At 49.3% G+C, this 22,389-nt stretch overlaps 1 protein-coding gene across 1 annotated transcript in view; it reads right to left on the reverse strand.

Annotated features, from left to right (window-relative positions):
- The window catches only part of LOC133116757 (unconventional myosin-X-like), a 77,053-nt gene extending 59,369 nt beyond the window's left edge, over positions 1 to 17,684 (reverse strand). Inside the window, exon 1 of the mRNA XM_061226675.1 lies at positions 17,297 to 17,684. Coding sequence (XP_061082659.1) covers positions 17,297 to 17,317 — 21 coding nt within the window. The 5' untranslated portion in view covers positions 17,318 to 17,684. The remainder of the gene's footprint in view (positions 1 to 17,296) is intronic.
- Between the last annotated feature and the right edge of the window lie 4,705 nt (positions 17,685 to 22,389).

Raw genomic sequence — 22,389 nt, forward strand, 5'->3', positions numbered from 1 at the left:
GCAGAAATACGCACACACACACTGCAGAAACATCACAGGAGTGCAGTTTTAACAGCGCAGGCCTGCGGTCACACACTCGGAGCTAAGCAGCCTCCGTCACGCTGTCTCTGAGATGCTCCGTGTGAGTCACACCCGCCACGTCTGGGCAGTCTGGCATCATTACTCACGGTCAATAACGCAGCGCACTGCCCACCAAGAGCTACTGTTACAGCCCCAGCCCTGAAACCAAACACCCCCATCCGCACTGCACATACATACATCACAGGGCGAGCTGGTCTGGGGCTGGGAAGAGACATATGTCGGCAAAGGTGGAGGTGTGATATGCAGGGTCAGTGTTTCAGCAGGTGGAGGTGTGATATGCAGGGTCAGTGTTTCAGCAGGTGGAGGTGTGATATGCAGGGTCAGTGTTTCAGCAGGTGGAGGTGTGATATGCAGGGTCAGTGTTTCAGCAGGTAGAAGTGTGATAGGGTGGCCTGTAGTGTAGTGGCTAAGGTAAATGACTGGGATACACAAGGTCGGTGGTTCTAATCCCGGTGCAGCCACAATAAGATCCGCACAGCCGTTGGGCCCTTGAGCAAGGCCCTTAACCCTGCATTGCTCCAGGGGAGGATTGTCTCCTGCTCAGTCTAATCAACTCTGGATAAGAGCGTCTGCCAAATGCCAAGAATGTAATGTAATGTAATAATGTGATGCAGGGTCAGGTGAAGGTGTGAGATTCAGGGTCAGTGTTTGTGAAAGGGCTACACTGTGTTCCTATTATTGTAGCCGTGTTTAAGCTGTGACTATAAATTGTTGAACCAGTGTACATTCTGCCCGCAGGTCATGTTGTTTTGTTTCAGCCATGCTGGGGGTGGCCTGTGTTTTCCCTGTGAGGGCAAGAGGCTCCCAGTAATCCCTGGGAAAACCAGGAACGTCGTCACCACGGAAACTCCATTGGGAAAACGTTGGCCGGGCCTGGAGCCAAATCACGAAGCAGGAAAATATAACCAGATTCCAGCACAGCCCAGTCTCCCGATCCACACTGCTGCAGAGGTCATCATAACATCAGGCAAAGAGAAATAGAGCGACGCGGGCTGAATGAGGCTGAATGAGGGACACGGGCTGAGTGAGGCTGAATGAGGGACACGGGCTGAATAAGGCTGAATGAGGGACACGGGCTGAATGAGGCTGAATGAGGAAAAGTGTGAATGAAGCTGTCCTAATATATACATATATCAACCCAGTGAGCACTTTTGTAAAGGAGGGTTTTTTCATGAGTAGACACCCATGCTGTGCAGTGGGGGGGGCACATTGTAACAGGGGGGCACGGTGTAACGGGGGGGTATTCCAGGAATGTGGCTCGGTGACGTGGTCCCGCTGGAGATCATGATCTGGAGCATAGGGGGTCCGTCTGTGGGGGGGCAGCCCTGATTAACCCCCATCTGTTTTCTCTGCCTCTCCCTGTCTGCGTTTTCTGGGGGAGGGAACATGTGGAGAATGTCTCAGACCTCTGTGGTCTGTGGTTACCGTGACTACGACCGAGGAGCCTCTCTGACCCAGAGACCCGCACACACTGACCCGCACACACTGAGACACGCATACACACACTGACCCGCACACACAGAGACCCGCACATACAGAGACCCGCACACACTGACCCGCACACACTGACCCGCACACACTGATACACGCACATACAGAGACCTGCACACAGAGACCCGCACACACTGACCCGCACACACAGAGACCCGCACACACTGACCAGCACACACAGAGACCTGCACACACACTGACCCGCACACACACACACAGAGACCTGCACACAGAGACCCGCACACAGAGACCTGCACACAGAGACCCGCACACAGAGACCTGCACACAGAGACCCGCACACAGAGACCTGCACACAGAGACCCGCACACACAGAGACTCGCACACACTGACCTGCAGACACACACACCTGCCCTTGCACGCACACACGACCCACCCCAGTCCCGCCAGAGTTCATACAAGTCCGACAGAGAACGGATGAACTATGCAGGAGATGATTTCACTCTGTGCAGGCGCCAGACAGACCAGAGCCCCGACTGAATGTGCTTAATCTGATCAATACTGAGCACCATGTAGCAATAAATAAACATCCAACATTACACCCCTCCCCCCCCCCACCAGGTCGCCTCAGCACCGGGAGGATGGCCCCATTAGAGTGATTCCCTCCAGTCCAGCAGCCTGTCTCCAAACCACACCATTACAGCAGCACCCAACCTAGCAGTGAACACTCTCTCTCACTCTCTCACTCACTCACTCACTCACTCACTCACTCACTCACTCACTCTCACTCACTCTCACTCACTCTCACTCACTCTCACTCACTCTCACTCACTCACTCTCACTCTCTCTCACTCTCTCTCACTCACTCACACACTTACAGTGCGGCTCGGCTCATCAATAAACATGAATGCTCCACTCCAGACAACAGAGGAGACTTTCGCCTGAAGCCCTTATTATTTAAGAAGCAGCACGAATGGACTGACTCTGTACACCTCCGCATAGACATGTGTCACAAGACTGAAAATGAACCCATCTAAAATAACCAGAAATAACAGTGACTCATTTTGCCCCAAGGTATGTTGCAAAGACGGCCATTATGGCTCTCCAGACGCTGCACACACGCGCTGCACACTCTGATTTGTAGCGGGATTAGCGGGAGCGCTTCGGGAGGTGTAGTCCGTACGGTGAGCTGGAGAAACAGATTGTGTCCTTAAGCTGGGAAATCCCGTTGTTACGGCATCGGAGGGCAGTACCTCGCTGCTATGGTAACAGTGGGCAAGCGTGGGACAAATGCCAGTCAGCGGCCAATCACACGCTCGATTTGAGGCATATTTTCCAGTGTGGCACAAACCCACACTGCCAGCGTGAATCATGGGATACACAGACAGAGAGCAGGCCTCCCCATAACTGCAGCGAGGAAGAAGCACACATGTGCACTCTCTCAAACACACACACTCATGTGCACTCTCTCAAACACACACACTCATGTGCACTCTCTCAAACACACACACTCATGTGCACTCTCTCAAACACACACACTCATGTGCACTCTCTCAAACACACACATTCATGTGCACTCTCTCAAACACACACACTCATGTGCACTCTCTCAAACTCACACACTCATGTGCACTCTCTCAAACACACACACACACATGTGCACTCTCTCAAACACACACACTCATGTGCACTCTCTCAAACACACACACACTCATGTGCACTCTCTCAAACACACACACTCATGTGCACTCTCTCAAACACACACACTCATGTGCACTCTCTCAAACACACACACTCATGTGCACTCTCTCAAACACACACACACGTACACACACACCCTCACACACACACTCACACACTCATGTGCACTCTCTCAAACACACACACACACGTGCACTCTCTCAAACACACACACACACGTGCACTCTCTCAAACTCACACACACACACACTCTCTCAAACACACACACTCACACACACGTACAAACACAGACCCTCACACACACCCTCACACACACACTCGCACACTCTCACACACACACACACACTCACACGCACACACACTCACACACTCGCACACACACACACACATGCACACTCACACACACTCACTCTCACACACACTCACACTCTCACACACACACACACTCTCTATCACTCTCTCACACTCTCTCACACTCTCTCACACTCTCACACCACTCTCTCTCACACACACTCACACACACACACTCTCTCACACTCTCTTACACTCTCACACTCTCTCTCACACTCTCTCTCACACACACTCACACACACACACTCTCTCTCACACACACGCACACTCTCTCTCACACACACGCACACTCTCTCTCACACACACGCACACTCTCTCAAACACACACACTCACACACACACACACACACACACACACACACACACACCTCTCACCAGCAGCTTTGACTGCTGGATGAATTCATGATTATCAGATTATCACCTCCACATAAAAGTGCTTATGTTTTCTGGGGCTACCATGGAAACCCAACAGCGTGCTCAGGCCCAGGTGGTTGATATGAACAAGCTCTCAGTGAAAGTGAATGGTCACACAGGCACAGTGAGCACTTATACCCAGAGTTGATTGGTGGTTAAATATACTGAGGGCCTATTGGCCAGTACAGTAATGTGATTGGTGGTTAATGCACTGAGCCCATTGGCCAGCGCAGTAATGTGATTGGTGGTTAATGCACTGAGAGCCCATTGGCCAGCGCAATAATGTGATTGGTGGTTAATGCACTGAGCCCATTGGCCAGCGCAGTAATGTGATTGGTGGTTAATGCACTGAGTCCATTGGCCAGCGCAGTAATGTGATTGGTGGTTAATGCACTGAGCCCATTGGCCAGCACTGTAATGTGATTGGTGGTTAATGCACTGAGAACCCATTGGCCAGTGCAGTAATGTGATTGGTGGTTAATGCACTGAGCCCATTGGCCAGTGCTGTAATGTGATTGGTGGTTAATGCACTGAGCCCATTGGCCAGCGCTGTAATGTGATTGGTGGTTAATGCACTGAGGGCCTATTGGCCAGCACTGTAATGTGATTGGTGGTTAATGCACTGAGGGCCTATTGGTCAGTGCAGTAACGAGGGCGGAGCTCAGGCCACGGGCTGCTCAGGGAAAGGTTGCAGGTCGTTTTAATTGTGAGATATTTTAAGTTTGACGCTGCATGGAAAGGTCAGGAGCTGTGTGCGTCAGTCGTGCCATTTCACTGGACTTCTCTTTTGTCTGTGCAGACGACAATACGCCCAGACTGACTCCCAAACACACACACACACCCACACACACACACACACACACCCACGCACACACACACACGTGCACACACACGCACGCACACACACACACACACACACACACGCACACACGCACACACGTAAAACAGACACGCTTCGCAGTGTGTCTAATCCTAATCCATCCATCCTGCTGCAGTAGCATGTTCTCCCAGGCCTCTGGGGGAGGGACTGCTGGAGACAGAGACCGGCCCAGACAGCTCTCCATGCCCCCCCCTCACACAGAGACCACATTACATACAGGGTCATACGGCCTGTTATCAGGCTTCCTGTGTGCAGACATCAGAACACAAGAGTGAAGACATGAGGTGGGGACACGCCCAACCCTCAGCAGCTCTGCCTGGTTACGGGGTTACTTACGTGCGATGGGCGTTATTTATGGGAAACAGGCTCCTGTGTCAATGCAGACAAATTCAATGGCGTGCGAACTCACCCGTGACTGGCGTATTGATTCCTATCCTCGCAGTTTATAAATCAGCAGGAGAAGCAGAATGAGGCATGCTGGGTGGTGATGTAGCAGGGGGAGTGGGGGTGGGCACATCTATTGTGTGTGAAACAAGATGGCCGCCCCCCCGGTGAGGAAGCAGTGCAGACAGGGACGTGTCTCTGTGCTGAACTCGCTGAGCCCAGATCAGGGGTGTCAGCCAGACGGGATTATGGGTAAGTGCTGATTGTGTTAATTAGGCCCTGCAGAGCTGCTGCCTTACAGCCCAGAGGCCAAACACCACAATAACACAACACAACAAACAACACACACCACAATAACACAACACACACCACAATAACACAACACACCACAATACTTTGTAGTTTCCTCCTCCCATACGGCAAAGAATCTTGGGGTGACTAGTCCAGGCGCTCGTCATCTCCCGTCTGGATTACTGCAACTCCCTCCTAGCTGGTCTCCCAGCGTGCGCCATCAAGCCCCTCCAGCTGGTCCAGAATGCTGCAGCCCGCCTGATCACCAGTCAGCCCAGGTCGGCTCATGTCACCCCACTTCTCATTGGCCTCCACTGGCTTCCTATTGCCGCACACATCCGATTCAAGGCCCTAGTGTTGGCATTTCAGGCTGCTAAGGGGACAGCCCAACCTTACATACACTCCTTAATCACTCCCTACTCCCCAGCTAGACCATTCCGGTCTGCCAGCTCTGGTCGCCTTATGGTTCCCTCACTACGAGCACCTGGCGGTCGAGCTGCACGTTCACGCCTGTTTCCGTTCTGGTTCCTCAGCGGTGGAATGACTTGCCTACCACTGTCAGGAGAGCAGAATCCCTCCCCCTATTTCGATGCAGACTAAAAACACACCTTTTCAAACTGTACCTTAGTCCTACCTCCTGATTTCCCCCACCCCCCTTTCTGATATCCCTATCCCTCTTGTCTAACCACAAAAAAAAGAAAAAAATATATATATTTTGCACTTATGATGACTATACATTTAGAACAACACTTCATGTGTATTTTAAATAACAGATTATTTAATTATACACATCATTTTCATTCACACAAGTCCTGCCGTGTGCTTCTTCCAGCCAGCCAGCTGATTTCAGTAATTAGCTTGGCCTCGCGGCTGAAGATCTGAGCTCGTTACTTAAACGCAGGTGACTAAACGCAGGTGACGGGAACAAAATGCCGAGGACGTGACTCTCTGGGCCCGGAGTCTCAGCGCCGGCGTATTCACAGGCTCCACTGAGGCCTGGCGCTGGGCCTGCGCGTTCACACAGCACACACGACCCAAACCCCGCCGCAGCGCGTGTGTGTGAAGGGCGCACAGACCCACTCCTGGCTGGACTCCAGCCCAGCAGCGCACAGCCGTGCCAGGAAGACTGGCCCTGGGGAGGCACGCGTCTCGAGCAGATCGCTCCCTCCCTACGCAGGACGGAGTAATTCTGCCATTCCACACTCTCCCCCCCCCCGCTCCTAACATCAACACGCGCTTCAGAAATACCTTTTCATCGTCTCAACCAGCCTCTGGAGCACCCTGCTTCTAAAATAACTGTCCTAACCCAATTCTGTCACCTGCCTTGTGTCACAAGCTTAAAAAAATGATGTCATCTGCTCCCATTATTACATCTTCCCAAAATCCTTATTCTATTTTTTTTTTTTTTTCAGTTGTGCTAGCCAGTCAATTCGTTCCCAAATGCATTCAAAATGACAAATTAACTGGTTAAAATTTTACCCCCAACAACACATTTTGGCAAGCTTCAGAATCATGGTCGTTTTATCAGTGAAATCCGTTTGTTCATTCTTCACCCATGCGTCACATTCATATTTCTCAGAACCTGGGGACGTTACGGAGAAGTTACACAAATCAGATTATTTACTCAAATCGGTCTTTAACATTCGAAAGAGTGCGCGCTTTAACTAGATCAGACCAATAAAAACCTTTACTATTTGGATTTGGGTACAGAACCTCTGAGTAGGCCGACTACATCAATCTACCGACCAATGAGGGCATCCAGTAACTCGAATTGCTAATAAGCTGGTAAATGATCATTAGAACTAATGTACAAGCCCTTGGATAAGCTTCTAATAAGGGATACGTCAGAAATACTGACTCACGATAGTGAGATTAATTATTTATAAGGACTGCTATCACATATAAGCGAGGGATAAATCAATTCTGGGTGAGATCGGAAAAAGCGAGCTCTCGCTTAGTGAACTATATCCAGCCAAGCTCTGAAATAAAATACCGCAGCCTTGATGTTCTTCCCGTGACTTTGCACGGCGAGTTGCGATCGACTAAATCGTCCAAACTGGTTTTAAAACATTTATCAAAGGCCAGCGGTTTGATTTAGTCGGACACAGCCCATTTCGTGTTCTTATTCCCTGTAAGCTAAACGCGCTGCAATGAATAAACACCACAGCGACACAACACAGCGACACTAATCGCACAAATAAAACCAAGACAAACATTTCCCCCTCTTTCTTTCCCTAATTCGCTGAAAGATCTGTTGCGGATCAGAGCATGTATTTAGTCTTTCAGAGACCGTGCTCCATGCATTTAGCCTTTCAGAGACCGTGCTCCTGGGTGAAAACTGGTCAGAACTGACAGACCCTGTGGCTGATTACAGTAATCCAAAGCTCGTATTCATGTCTGGCTAATTAACGCTGTAATTAATGCTCCAGCCCTCTTCCAGGGTCTGCTGGCAGAAGAGGCTGAGATGGAACTGAATAAAGTTTAATCAATTTATAATAATTGCAGTTTAGCCACCTGCAGGCACTCATAAAACAATGTCCCCTCAACACTGCAAGACACAAAAAGATAAGTCAACGTACACACACACACACACACACACACACACACACACACACACGCCTGCAACCTGTATACACCCTCACACACACACACACACACACACACACAATCACACTCACACACACACCTGCAGCCTGTACACACACATACACACACACACACACACACACGTACCTGCAGCCTGTAAACACTCACACACACACATACACACACTCACACACTCACACACTCACACACATCCACTAAATAACCTCATAGGCAGCATGTTTCCGGAGGTTCTGATGCAATAAACAGAAATTAATACAAATAAAAACATGGCAGCATTTGATGTCAGTGAACAAAGTGCAGACAGAAGTCAGGCCTGTGTGAGGCTGCTCGTCAGAGTTCAAGAGCAAATCCAAGGGAATTGTCCAACCCAAACGTTTCATATCTCAGACTGATAACGGCAAACACCATATCTCACGCCAAACCTAAAGCAAGCTAATATTTTCTAGTTGAGGAAAAAAAAAAAAGAAGATTAAGTCTCATTTCCAGACAAAAACACCTTTTAAGACAGATGTGTGTTGCAGTGCAGAAGGCAGTCTCCAGAGTAGAGTGAAACCCCAGAATGAGAGAGAGAGGGAGAGAGAGAGAGAGACGGGGAGGAGAGAGGGAGAGAGAGACAGAGCGGGCGAGAGAGAGAGAGGGAGAGAGGGAGAAACAGGGAAGAGAGAGGGGGAGAGAGAGAGAGAGAGAGAGAAAGGAAGAGGCAGAGGATGAAAGGAGATATCCTGGCTCATTTCTGAGGCTCACAGGACATCTCATATTCAACATTCACTCTCATATTTCAAAGAGAAAACCGTCACCTCACAATCTCTTTATGAGAATATCCCTTCCACCACACCCCCTCCCTGCCATTCTAACTCACATATGAACAGATCTAATGCTGCTTCAATGTTACCGTCCCATCACACCCCAAAGAGTGATAATGGCATCCCATTCGGTACGGACAGAGTTCCAGTGACACAGCTCAGATTTTACACTTCTCAGTTGCGAGTGAACACTCCAGTCACACTTAAACCTGTTTTTGGAATGATGTTCTAGAACTAGATGCCAGGGTTCCGCATGTTCACTTAGAGTGAAAGAGGGTTAATTCTGCCCGCCTTAATCCCGCCTTAATCACGCCTTCATCACGCCTTCATCACGCCTTCATCATGCATTCATAGTCTTCCTCCTTCCTCCCAGAGCACCGAGCATCTCATCCACTCAGTTCAACTCCTGAACCCGAGCTCGTTAAACAGGCACTCATTCCCCATACAGTACAGTTGGTTCAAAGCCTGGCCATTTTTAAAGATTTATAGGCCCAGAAGATGCTAATCTCCAGGACTACTTACTTACTGTGGCTTAAACTTTTATATGTTTTCCGATTTATTCAGCTGGAGAGTTACCAAAGCAATTCCACCAAGTACCTGGCACAAGGATCTAACAGCCGTCTTCCAGCGGGGACTTACACCTGATACCTCCAGGTTACAAGACCAATCCTGGAGCCACTCAGCTCCCTACGGGGTTACAGGCCAAATCCTGGAGCCACTCTGCTCCCTGTGGGGTTACAGGCCAAATCCTGCAGCCACTCTGCCCTGCTCCTCGTGGGGGACTTTCACAAATAACATCACTCAGAATAGATTAGAGTAAGAAAATAAGACCAGTGCAGCTGTAAACCCCACATTCTTCCAGAGGGGACTGGCCCCTACTTAGTCTAATCAACTGTAAGTGTCGCTTTCGATAAAAGTGTCAGCTAAACAACGAATGTATGTAAGGTAGTGTATCGGTAATATAGTATCAGCAGGACAGCAGCATTATCAGGCTCAGACAGGACCAGGCAGAGCCAGCTGCCGACCAATCACAACGAAGACACACAAGCCCATTATTCACTGTGTATCATTTCCTTCCTCTCGGAGGTCAGCAGGAAACAGGAAGTGGTCAGAGTCTGAATGGCATCTCTGGGTGAGGAATGTGCCGGACGGGTAGTGAGGTAAGAGCTCTGCTCTGCTTCTGTTTCCATTCTGGGGGATGATTTCATCAAGCGTGGCACACTGGGGCCCACAGCTCACACACGGAGACGGCGCTGTGTTCACAGGATGTGGGGAAAGGGTGGAAAAATGCAGCAGAACCACGTCCAGAATTCATTCAATGGCCAAGAAATATATCCATCAAGTATTTTATCCTTAAATAAAAATATTGCCAATGAGGTGATTCAAGATTTGCAAGCAAACAGTAACTAATATAGCTAATATAAGCTAATATAGCTAATATAGCTAATATAAATTGCACTAGGATGCGGAATAAATTGCTCAAGGTCGGTGGTTCGATCCCCAGTGTAGCCACAATAAGATCCGCACAGCCATTGGGCCCTTGAGCAAGGAGTTTAACCCTGCATTGCACCAGGGGAGGTCTCCTGCTTCGTCTAATCAACTGTAAGGTGCACTGGATAAGAGCGTCTGCCAAATGTAAAGTACAGTATATAAACTGCAGTACAGTAAAGTTATAGTAAACCCAAACTCACTGGTGCTGGGGCCCAATGTAAGATCTGATCTTGGGGCCCAAAATCATGGGCAGCGTCCCCACTGCAGGGCCGCATGAAACCCAGATCCACCCGGACCCTGGGAGAGAGAGCAGCCCTAACCCGGACCCTGGGAGAGAGAGCAGCCCCAAACCGGACACTGGGAGAGAGAGCAGCCCTAACCCGGACCCTGGGAGAGAGAGCAGCCCTAACCCGCACACTGGGACAGAGAGCAGCCCTAACCCGGACACTGGGAGAGAGAGCAGCCCCAACCCGGACACTGGGAGAGAGAGCAGCCCTAACCCGGACGCTGGGAGAGAGAGCAGCCCTAACCCGGACGCTGGGAGTGGGAGCGGCCAGCAGACGCAGCCGGGAGCAACAGGGTCAGAGCGGCAGGGTCAGAGCGGCAGGGTCAGGGCAGGAAGTCTGGGATCCCCAGGAGAGGAATGTCCCAGGAGACAAGCGGAATGTGGAGGGTTAGGGAGGGCAGCCTACGCCTGTGAGCAGGAGGGACGGGACGCGGGGGGGTCCCTGTTAAAGAGCCTTCAGCTGTCCCTGTGAGCACAGCGTGGATTAGGGTGGGGCCGCAGTCTTCACACTATACAAGCATACATTTATACGCACACATAAGCGTACATTTATACACACACATAAGCGTATAGATTTAGTCTCTCTTACAAGTCAGGCCTACTTCGCTGAAGTGATAACTGCACTCACATAAGCAAACACAACTCCCCTGCAATCCCAACTCCCCTGCCGACACAACTCAAAATTTGAATTGCACTTATGATGACTGCATGTTTAGAACAGCACTTCATGTGTATTTTACTAGTTATGGATGCGTTGCTTTAACTTGCGGAAGAACCGATGCACTTGTAAGTGGCTTCGGATTAAAAGCGTCTGCCAAATGACTAAAATGTAAAATGTAAATGTAACTGCCCTGCATAGATGCCGCTCCTTCAGTACATAAGCAGCTGCACACAGCCGAACACTGGACCTCCCACAGAGCCAGCTGAATGCCTGGACCGGATTGCGCTTGTACTCTGATGGACTAATTGAATAAATGAGATTGAGCAGGGGAATGAAGCCCCGTTAAAGACTGACCCGACCTGAGGAAATGCATGATCTGGGTTTGGGTCTCGGGCGACCCCGGACGTGTTGTCAGGGCGGTGTGGCGGGTCAGGGCGTTGCCTCATCGTGGGACAGGGGCAGACACTGGCATATTTTCTCAAGCGAGAGTGAACCTCTTCGCCTTCTGTCCCAAACGTTACAGACAGACCGATGACTCTTCCAGAGAGAGAAGGGCCCAATCCATGAGTGTCTAGTCTGGGTCTCTCTGCGACAGGGCCGTGCATTTCGGGAGCAGGGAAACGCTTCGGCCTGACGGTTAAAAACAGGAGGAAACTGAATCACTGTAACAGCAACGGGTACGCCCCCCACCCCCACCCCGTACCCTCGCTGTGCAAACACAACTTCCGGACTCAGGAATCTGTCACTCAGTACGGCGAGTGTACTGAGTATAAATGTCACTCGGTGAGGGGGAGTCGGGGTTAGTCACTGTCGGTTCTCCATGGCTCTAGAACTTTCTTATTGTTCCTCGTGGCTAAGACGGTGGGTGGTTCCAGCCCCAGTGTAGCCAACATAAGATCAGTGCAGCTGTTGGGCCCTTGAGCAAGGCCCTTAACCCCACATTGCTCCAGGGGGGATTGGCCCCTGCTTGGACTAATAAACTGGAAGTCGCTTTGGATAAAAACATTAGCTAAATAACTGTAATCTGTGGGTAAATCTGTAACTGTAACCTTCTGCAGGTTGCCCGGTTGTTCAGAAGGAGGGGTGAGGGGGCGTTTGGGGGGGCAGGTTGCGGGGTGAACCCCACCCTGACGCGCTGACGAGGTTCACAGGCGGTCTGAGAGGAAGAGGGCTGGGGGCCGCGGGCAGGGGGCCGCAGGGCACGTAAATCCCTCCGCCTCAAGGCTGGATAGGACACCACAGAGCTGCAGGATACAGGAGCCCCTGGCCAGGACCAGCCCCGCCCTGCCAGGCCATAAATCTCACAGACGGGTGGGGGAGGAGGACCAGACAGGACCAGGATGCACTGGGCACTGGCCGTACACAGGCTCTTAACCCATGACACGGTCTGAGTGTGTGTTCCAGTGTGTGAGTGAGGCCCTGACCGAGGAAGGGAGCGGGGACACTGCGGGGGTGGGGGGGGGGCTGTTGATGGTTTAACGGCGTATCATCCTCCCAGCGCTATCTGCTGTCTTCCACGTGGGCCAGGGGGGAAGTGCTGAGGTGCATGCTGGGTAGAGGTCACAACAGGGTGGATCCCTACCCAACCCCCCCCCCCCCCCCCCAGCTGGGCCCCCGTTCCCCGAAACATCAAATGCATGTTGAAATCAAGGATCTATCAACCTGTCTATCTATCTACCTATTACTTATTTCAATCTCTCGCGCTGATAAGAAACTTCTGCCATTCTCAACTCATTTCAGAAAACAGGATGTTCTGTTTCTTGCTTCAGTTGCAGACAGTCTGAGTAGCCCTACTTTCCCTCCTGAGTAGCCCTACTTGCTGAGCCTTATTAGGTCAGTGTTTCTATTCCTGACGTCCCCGCACACCGAGGTGGATGCTGGAGCCCCCTCACGTGGCTGAGTGCCTGAGGGTCTGTGTGACTGCGCTGTGTTTGGGTCTGTGTTTGGGTCTGTGTGACTGCGCTGTGTTTGGGCCTGTGTAGCTGTGCTGTGTTTGGGTCTGTGTTTGGGCCTGTGTGGCTGTGCTGTGTTTGGGTCTGTGTGACTGTGCGACTGTGCTGTGTTTGGGCCTGTGTGACTGTGCTGTGTTTGGGTCTGTGTGGCTGGGCTGTGTATGGGTCTGTGTGACTGTGTGACTGCTGTGTTTGGGTCTGTGTGACTGCGCTGTGTTTGGGTCTGTGTGACTGTGCTGTGTTTGGGTCTGTGTGACTGTGCTGTGTTTGGGTCTGTGTGGCTGTGCTGTGTTTGGGTCTGTGTGGCTGGGCTGTGTATGGGTCTGTGTGACTGTGTGACTGCTGTGTTTGGGTCTGTGTGACTGCGCTGTGTTTGGGTCTGTGTGACTGTGCTGTGTTTGGGTCTGTGTGACTGTGCTGTGTTTGGGTCTGTGTGGCTGTGCTGTGTTTGGGTCTGTGTGGCTGTGTGACTGCTGTGTTTGGGTCTGTGTGACTGTGCTGTGTTTGGGTCTGTGTGGCTGTGCTGTGTTTGGGTCTGTGTGACTGTGCGACTGTGCTGTGTTTGGGCCTGTGTGACTGTGCTGTGTTTGGGTCTGTGTGACTGTGCTGTGTTTGGGTCTGTGTGACTGTGCTGTTTGGGTCTGTGTTTGGGCGCCCCCAGATGTGCCTGTGACCACAGACCCAGCTGTGGGACGGGCGTGGCACGGGCGTGGCACGGTCAGCTGGCAGTACCCCGGGACCCAACCGCACTCTGCCGAGCCATGGCCATTTTTAGGGTCGCTCCTCCTCCCTGGCGTTCAGCGCTGGAGTCCTGCATGCAGTAATTGCCGGGTTGGACTGGGCTGGCACACAAAGGCTGGGAAGTGGTTTCCCTGCACACGCACACGTCACAGAAGTTACTGTACGAATCCGTTCCCATTTCTCTCACTGCCTCTCCCTTTGACGTATGGAAACTTTGAGCGCATAGACTCAGCGTTGCCCTGCGAACATGCTGTACAGTTACGGGACATACAAACAAGTAAACACTGCTGTGATTTGAGAGTACATTACGAAAAAGTCAGGGAGTAGATATGAAGTACACCACACAAGGACAGCAGCCCTGTTTAACAGGCACTCACGATAAGCAGAGCTGTCGGTAGGATTAGGTTGTTTAAAGCTGCGCTTAATAACATCACATCTCCCCCCGTCATCTCACTGAGACTGAAATGACTCGGGGACCAGACTGAAGGAGAAGGGTCGTGTGAGGGGCGTGGCCTCCTGTCCTGGATCTCCACCCCCCCCCCCCCCCCCCCCCAGCCAGGAATCTGAAGGGATTTATCCCTTTGAAGAGCACTAGATATAATGTGTACTTAATGTGTACTTGATGTAATGTTTATAGCTGATTGATTCGATATGAATTGTACCTTATCTGGCCTGTTTTGTAGCTTGTTCTAATGACCTTGGTTCGCACTTTCTTGTAAGTCTCTTTGGAGAAAAGTGTGTGCTAAATAAGGTCTGATGTAATGTGATGTAATGTAATGTAATGTAAGTCGGTTTTTTGGAATGCATTTTAAAAATTCGAAAGTCATTGTTCTCGAACTTTGTTAAGTTAAGAACATTCTCATCACGCATTTGTGACCTCACACCTTAAAGGGCCACAGCCCGTTACAAAATATAATTAAATCAGATTTAAAACAAAAGAAAAGTACCGTCAGAAGCCCTCAGAGTTTCCACCCACGCCTCCCTGCTGGAGGTGACGATCAGCCATCACGTCAACCACACTTTACCCCGACAGCTCTCCCCTGTTCCAGATTTTACCCACAATGAGTCAACCTCCATAAAACATATTCACTGGAGCTCAAACCAATGCACAGACTTTTCCTCCGAATGTTATTAATGTGCAGTGTGACCACACCCCCCTACCCATCCTCTCCAGAGCCAGGCCCCCTGACCTGATCATTAATGCACAGTATGACCACACCCCCCTACCCATCCTCTCCAGAGCCAGACCCCCTGACCTGATGTCCCAGGCTTAGGGTGCAGTGAACCTGCCCTTTCATCCCAGCTGAGGGGCAGCAGTGACAGGGGGGCAGATGAATGGGGCATCAGTGAGCAGTAAGGGGTGGAATTTCACATCACAGGCGCAAGGGGGGGGGGGGGGGGGGGTGTTCCTGAGGGTGTGTCTGGAGATGTGACACAGTCAGGACACACAGGAGATGGTGATCTTTGATCTCGGTCTGTGAGGTTTTTTTTCCTCTAGCTGACATGCACCAGTGGACTTCAAAGATGCTCAGCTGGTGTTGGGTAACATTAGAGTCAGCCGCCCCCCCCCCCCCCCTGCCCACACACTCGCGTGCAGATCGCGGAGGGCTCCGTCAGGGTGGGGGGGGTGACGTCATTGACCCCTAAAACAAGCAGGACTGCACAGTGGGGTTTATGGCCTGAGAGACAGGACACAGGTGTGGATGTACAAAAATGGGGGGGGGTTAGGTATTACATTTTACATTCTGAAGTGAAGTGCAAAATGAGAGTAAAGTAAGGGAAATTCCAGAGAAAGAATCTCTTCTATAAAAAGAGTCTGTATTTTATATACTGACTGAACACTACATACATTAAATGCTGAAGTTGATCTATTGAACACTTTGACAAACCCCCCTGGCTTGTGTTATTCGATCTCTAAAGTTGTGGCAAAATTGAGGCCCTGCGCAGAAACAATAGTTAACCACGTCAAACAGATAACGGTTAACCGGCAATGGTTTAAATGTGACAGCACCGCGCTGTCACGCTCCTGCTATTCAGTTCATTCTGCCTCAGGGCGCCAAAATAAACAGTCCAGCCATAAATCAAGATGCCTCACCGTGCGAAGCGAATTATTTAAATGCTAAACCTGGGTGTGGTGGGTATTTCTTGTCGCTTTTAAACATTAGCAGTAGGTTGGATAATGAGATACGAGCTTAAAATCGACATGTGATGGACTCATTAGCAACACTATGCACCAAGCTAATGCCCAAACAAAACAAAGTGTTTGCCCATTTATCCAAGACAGACACTTTGCGAATAAATCACTGCATTTAATGAGGCTATTATAAGGATATGAGCCTAAACAAACTTTAGATGGAGAGGCGAATAGACACTGTCAAATGTTTATTTCAGCCAAATTTCACGAAACGCGTGACCATGCAATGCGATAAATAAATAATATCGTCAGTGGCACTACAGTTCACAGAATGTGAAGTTGTCATACTTTCTTCTATAAAGTGTTGCCTGCCTACTTCGATGCTTGGAGTAGCCTTCAAGCTCAGGTATCAACAACTACACACGCCTTCCGCAGCCAAAATGAACCAGACACAGTATGAAGGCTAGTAGGCTACCTACCGGCCAGCATCCTGAGCGAACGCCTCACGGGAAAGGCCACAGTACCCGTCCCAGGCGTATGGATCAATATATGCCTAGTGAAGATGCTCGTGTTTTACACAGCCGTGCTGTTTTTCTTCCTTTTTTTTTTTTTTTTGGTTATGATGAGTCATGTGCACGGACAGGGTTTGATTACACATTTGTTTAAGTGGTATTATTGAGTATATATGTAGGCTATAACTAATGTGGTCGACTAATATAAAATAACATAAGGAACCGCGTGTTCTGGCTGATTACTGATAATCAACCATCAAAAAGACAAAAGTGATGAGTGGATTCTACACTCAAAACGCACTGCCATCACAACATAAAACTAGTTTCTTGAGACACATTGAAACACAATTTCTGCTCACACCATCAGTGGGGAGCACTTGAAGTTAGTTCCATCATTTGAAGACAATGCGCACAGACGCAACACCGAACTACATTTTACAATCCAAATTCTCCTTTCCACCTGAATAAGCTAATTGTCAATCGTTCGCTCACTTTACCACTGCCGACGCAATACAATGAAAACAGTTTGATGAATACTGTGCTAAACAGAAGCCATACCTCAGCGAAGAAGGTGTCCATTTCTCCCGAGTCAGCTTCTGAAAGGCTGTCGGTCCGGTGATCACCAACTAGACCACAAAAGCAGGTCCTGCGCGTGGAACGGAGAGGTAACGGTCCGGGTTGGAGATGCTTTCCATTCACGAGCGTAAAAAGAGGAGGAGACAGAGTCCACTACATGCCCTCTCAGGCGGAGCAGCTGAAACAAAGCAGGGATCCCGTCCTCGGCTCGGCGAGCACGGCAGGCGAACACAGGAGTGTTGCTGTCCTGCCGAAAGACCGATCTTACGACCTCTTTCTCATTCACTGCACTGTTAAAGTGCGTTTCACTTTTACACTTAAGCGTCGCCCAAGCTCCTGGTACTCCAGTGTTTTCCGGCAGCTGGCCACGGTAAACCCTGCTCCTAATGAATGGGACCGGCTCAGAAAGTGTTTAAATGGAGGGGGCGGCGCTCAGTACCTAAACCCTGCCCCCGACCCCTCCCATTCCCTTCCACCTCAGGACATAAATAAGCAACGATGACAAAGACAATACTACTACCAACGGTGAGGACGAACATACAATTTTTACTATCATAGCTTAATATTATAATTGCGGTCTATTTCTGTTTTTAAATTCCGTATTGTTTTAAACCAACACATTTGGACACGCTTAAAAAAGCGCTTTGGTTAAAGGCGCTATATAAAAAGCCAAACATAACAGCCGATAAACATAGCTGATCACCACATTTAACACTGCTTAGAGCAGTCGATAAGCATAGCTGATGTACAGGAATAATGGAAGTGGAGTCAAAAATAACAATTTTATTGATTGGATTAAAAATTCGCTCGATACCTAAACCCTTGTTTTAGAAAAGTGCTTTTAAGTGTTCTGTTATTCCACCCGTTCCATGGCGTTGGTTTACATTTATGTAGCCTATTTAACAGACGTCTGCATCTTTTACATGGAGTACATTTATACAGCTGGATATTTTTACTGACGCGATTTAAGTAAAGCACCTTTACAATTGCAGCAGCCCGCTTGGGAATCAAACCCAGAGCCAATTTCCTGAACCGTTACACAGCCGGTCCCGGCTAAACCGCTGCCCAGCGCGATGTAATTTAAGTCCGTACAATGGACTCGCTAACTACCAATCCTCCCGCGGTATTGATTTTACAGTTAGGATTAGTGGGGCGACGTGAGTGCTGCTGTAGCACTCAGGGCGAATGTTTCCATGACAGCAGTGATAACCCATAAAATGTCACCATAAACGCAGAGGAAGGAGCCGTCCCACAGATCTCTAGTGGCCAGTGGAGTGGAGGTCAGAATATCTGAGCTGTCCTAGACGGGCCTGAAAGATGTAACCTTTTCTCAGAGTTTGAGATGTGACATTCTTCTGCGGATGATATTAGGAGGTCTTCAAACACGGCAGAGTGCACTCTCAGAAAAAGGCCTTGTCTCCACAGAGAAAACCGCTTCAGTTCTTTATGGAACCCTCTGTCATAGGCGTGAAGTCGTGAAAGCTCTCAGACAAAGAACCCTCTCACTAGATAGGGTTCTTCAATGGAATCACAGGGAACCATTTTCTTTTCTGAGTTTGTGGAACAGCCCCAGTGAAATAAAGAGAGGCCATTCACAGATGTCCAGGTTATGTACAGAACCCCAAGCTGAATGCTGGAACAGAGGTTATAATGCCCACCTCATGAAAGAAGAATTTGAGCTCCAGTACAAGATACATGAACGAGAACAAGATACACTTTCTGGTTTATCTTCTTGTGAGGTAAAAAAAGAAAAGAAAATATAAATAAAGATACAAGCATGTCACAGAACACAAAACTTCACACAGGAAGCAGAGGCTCACTCTGTGTCACACAGGAAGCAGAATCTGTGCTCGGGGTCGTGGGTTTGCTCACATCGGGCAGAGCTGGGGTGGCGTGACTGACCTCCTGCTCACAGAATCAGGCTGCAGAGAAGCAGAAATGTGTGTGTGTACTGATTGTATCGCAGGGGAAGTGCTTCCCGTGGTGCCACACCCAGATATTAACGTAAACACCTCCGCCACGATCGCAGAAACAGGAGCAAAGATTTATGACTTACAGCTCCAGCACAGCCTCTCTGGCAGTGCCTGCCTCAGAAACAGAACAAAAGAGGAAAAGAGGAAGTGAGGTAGAAGGCAAACTTCCTGCTATCCAGGCCTATCAGTGACATCGAATAGGAAGTGGTGCAGCTACATGCGATGCCCAGGTACATTAAAGCGCAAAAGGTGACCTTTAAACACAGACCTGCATGAGGACCCTATCCTGAACTAATCCTGTATCGGTGTGAAGCAGTGAAGTCATGCAGTCATCCAGGGGAGCAGGAAATGATGCGGCTAACCAGCAGGACCGGGGGGGGGGGGTAACATTAGCCTTTATTAAGCCCTTGGGGGTCGGTGTGACATCATCACCCCACAGCCTGCCTGAGCTGAGCTGTAATGAACATGTCCGCCTCGGAGCCACTGTGATCTCATCATCTACTGCTGTCCCCAACACCACCACACCACCACACCCCCACACCACCACATCACCACATCACACATACACCACATACACAACATACACCACATCACATCACACATCACCACATACACGACATACACCACATCACCACATACACAACATACACCACATCCCCACATCACACATACACCACATCCCCACATCACCACATCACACATACACTACATCACCACATCACACATACACCACATCACCACATCACCACATCACACATACACCACATCACCACATACACAACATACACCACATCACCACATACACAACAGACACCACATCACCACATACACAACATACACCACATCACCACATCACACATACACTACATCACCACATCACACATACACTACATCACCACATCACACATAAACCACATCACCACATCACCACATCACACATACACCACATCACCACATACACAACATACACCACATCCCCACATCACACATCCCCACATCACCACATCACACATACACTACATCACCACATCACACATACACCACATCACCACATCACCACATCACACATACACCACATCACCACATACACAACAGACACCACATCACCACATACACAACATACACCATATCACCACATCACACATACACCACATCACCACATCACACATACACTACATCACCACATCACACATACACTACTTCACCACATCACACATACACCACATCACACATACACCACATTACATCACACATACACCACATCACATCACACATACACCACTTCACCACTTCACACATACACCACATCACACATCACACATACACCACATCACCACATCACACATCACACATACACCACATCACCACTTCACCACATCACACATACACCACTTCACCACATCACACATACACCACATCACACATCACACATACACCACATACACCACATCACCACATCACACATCCCCACATCACACATTCATCACATCCCCACATCATGTGTGTGTGTATTTGTGTGTGTGTGAGTGTGTGTGTCTGTGTGTGAAATTGTGTGTGAGTGTGTGTATATGTGTGTGTGTGTGTAATTGTAATTCTGTAATTCTTTCAGATTTCTTTTTGAAATGTTCTTGTTATGTGGCGCCTTGTCAAAACTATTTTCAAAAGTCCAAATGTAATATTACAACCCTGATATTGTTCATTTATTTAATAAGAAAAAAATTAAGGACAGAGGGTTAATTCTGTATTAAATGTTCCAGAATTTAACATTTGTTGGAAGTGTCATAGAAAGTTTCCCAGATTGGTAAAATCTCTTCTTATGGAACAACAATATTATGGGCTGGTTCCAGTCATGTCTGTTTCTCCAGCTCTGAGAGATTGTGTAGAAATCATTTTGAGCGGTTTATGAATGATCCTCTCGAGCTTCGGGAATATTCTTGGATATACGCCACTGGGGCCCTTCTCTTATACCTCACAATCCCCTCTATAAATATCCTCCAGAACCTTCTGGATATCGGATGCACTTGTGGTGAGTTAGCAACTCTTCCCGAGTGAAGCTCTGAGCCCAGGTTCACTTCAGTGTCTTTATTACTGTAAAGCAAGGCCTCCCCCCGTCTTTAATGCACATAAAGTAGTAGTAGTAGGTACTTTATTGTCCCCGTGGGGAAATTGGTTTTCGGTAGAAAATCATTGTTGGCGGCGTTACATAAAAACAGGCACAGCACATAGAGACAGACATATAACATCAACCGATCAGATCTGAAGTCCAAAATTAATTTAAAAAAAAAAAACACGGTGTAAACTAGACCTGATCAAAGATTATTGTTCTGCCTTGACAATGGCATTACATTGTGCTCCTTCACTCCTCTCAAGACGGTATTTCTGCAGTCTATGAAGAATATAAACCCAATGAGAGGAAAAATGAAAATACACAGAGACGTTTCTCAGATAGACTCCATGTTGATGGTGAAATGATGAGCACCCTCACGCATTGCCTGCTGCTTCCCCTGTAACCCCAGAGCTGACGTCTGCATGTCCTCCAGTTTTCACCCTGATACTCACACCCGAGACCAGTGATTACAGGCCATCTCCCTGCTGGCAGTTAATAACCTCAGTCAGGAGAGTGACAGAGCTGCAGTGACTGCTTGTCACTGCGTGGAGTCTGCGCACTGGAATCCGCACTGGAGAATCCACAGCATGCTGGGCAGTACGAGGCCCGGGGACTTCCCAGCAGCCTTTGCTTTCCTTGGAACGTCTACAGTTCCTGGGGAATTTGAGGGGTGTGTCCCAGAACTAGGCGGCACGGATGGTGCAGTGGGTAGCACTGCCGCCTCACAGCAAGGAGGTCCTGGGTTCGAATCCCCGTCGGCCGGGGCCTCTCTGTGCGGAGTTTGCATGTTCTCCCTGTGTTTGCGTGGGTTTCCTCCGGGTACTCCGGTTTCCTCCCACAGTCCAAAGACATGCAGGTTAGGCTGATTGGAGAGTCTAAATTGCCCGTAGGTATGAGTGTGTGAGTGAATGGTGTGTGTGCCCTGCGATGGACTGGCAACCTGTCCAGGGTGTATTCTTGCCTTTCGCCCAATGTATGCTGGGACAGGCTCCAGC

Source organism: Conger conger, chromosome 17 (genome assembly GCF_963514075.1).
Source record: "Conger conger chromosome 17, fConCon1.1, whole genome shotgun sequence".
Classification (NCBI taxonomy): Eukaryota; Metazoa; Chordata; class Actinopteri; order Anguilliformes; family Congridae; genus Conger; species Conger conger.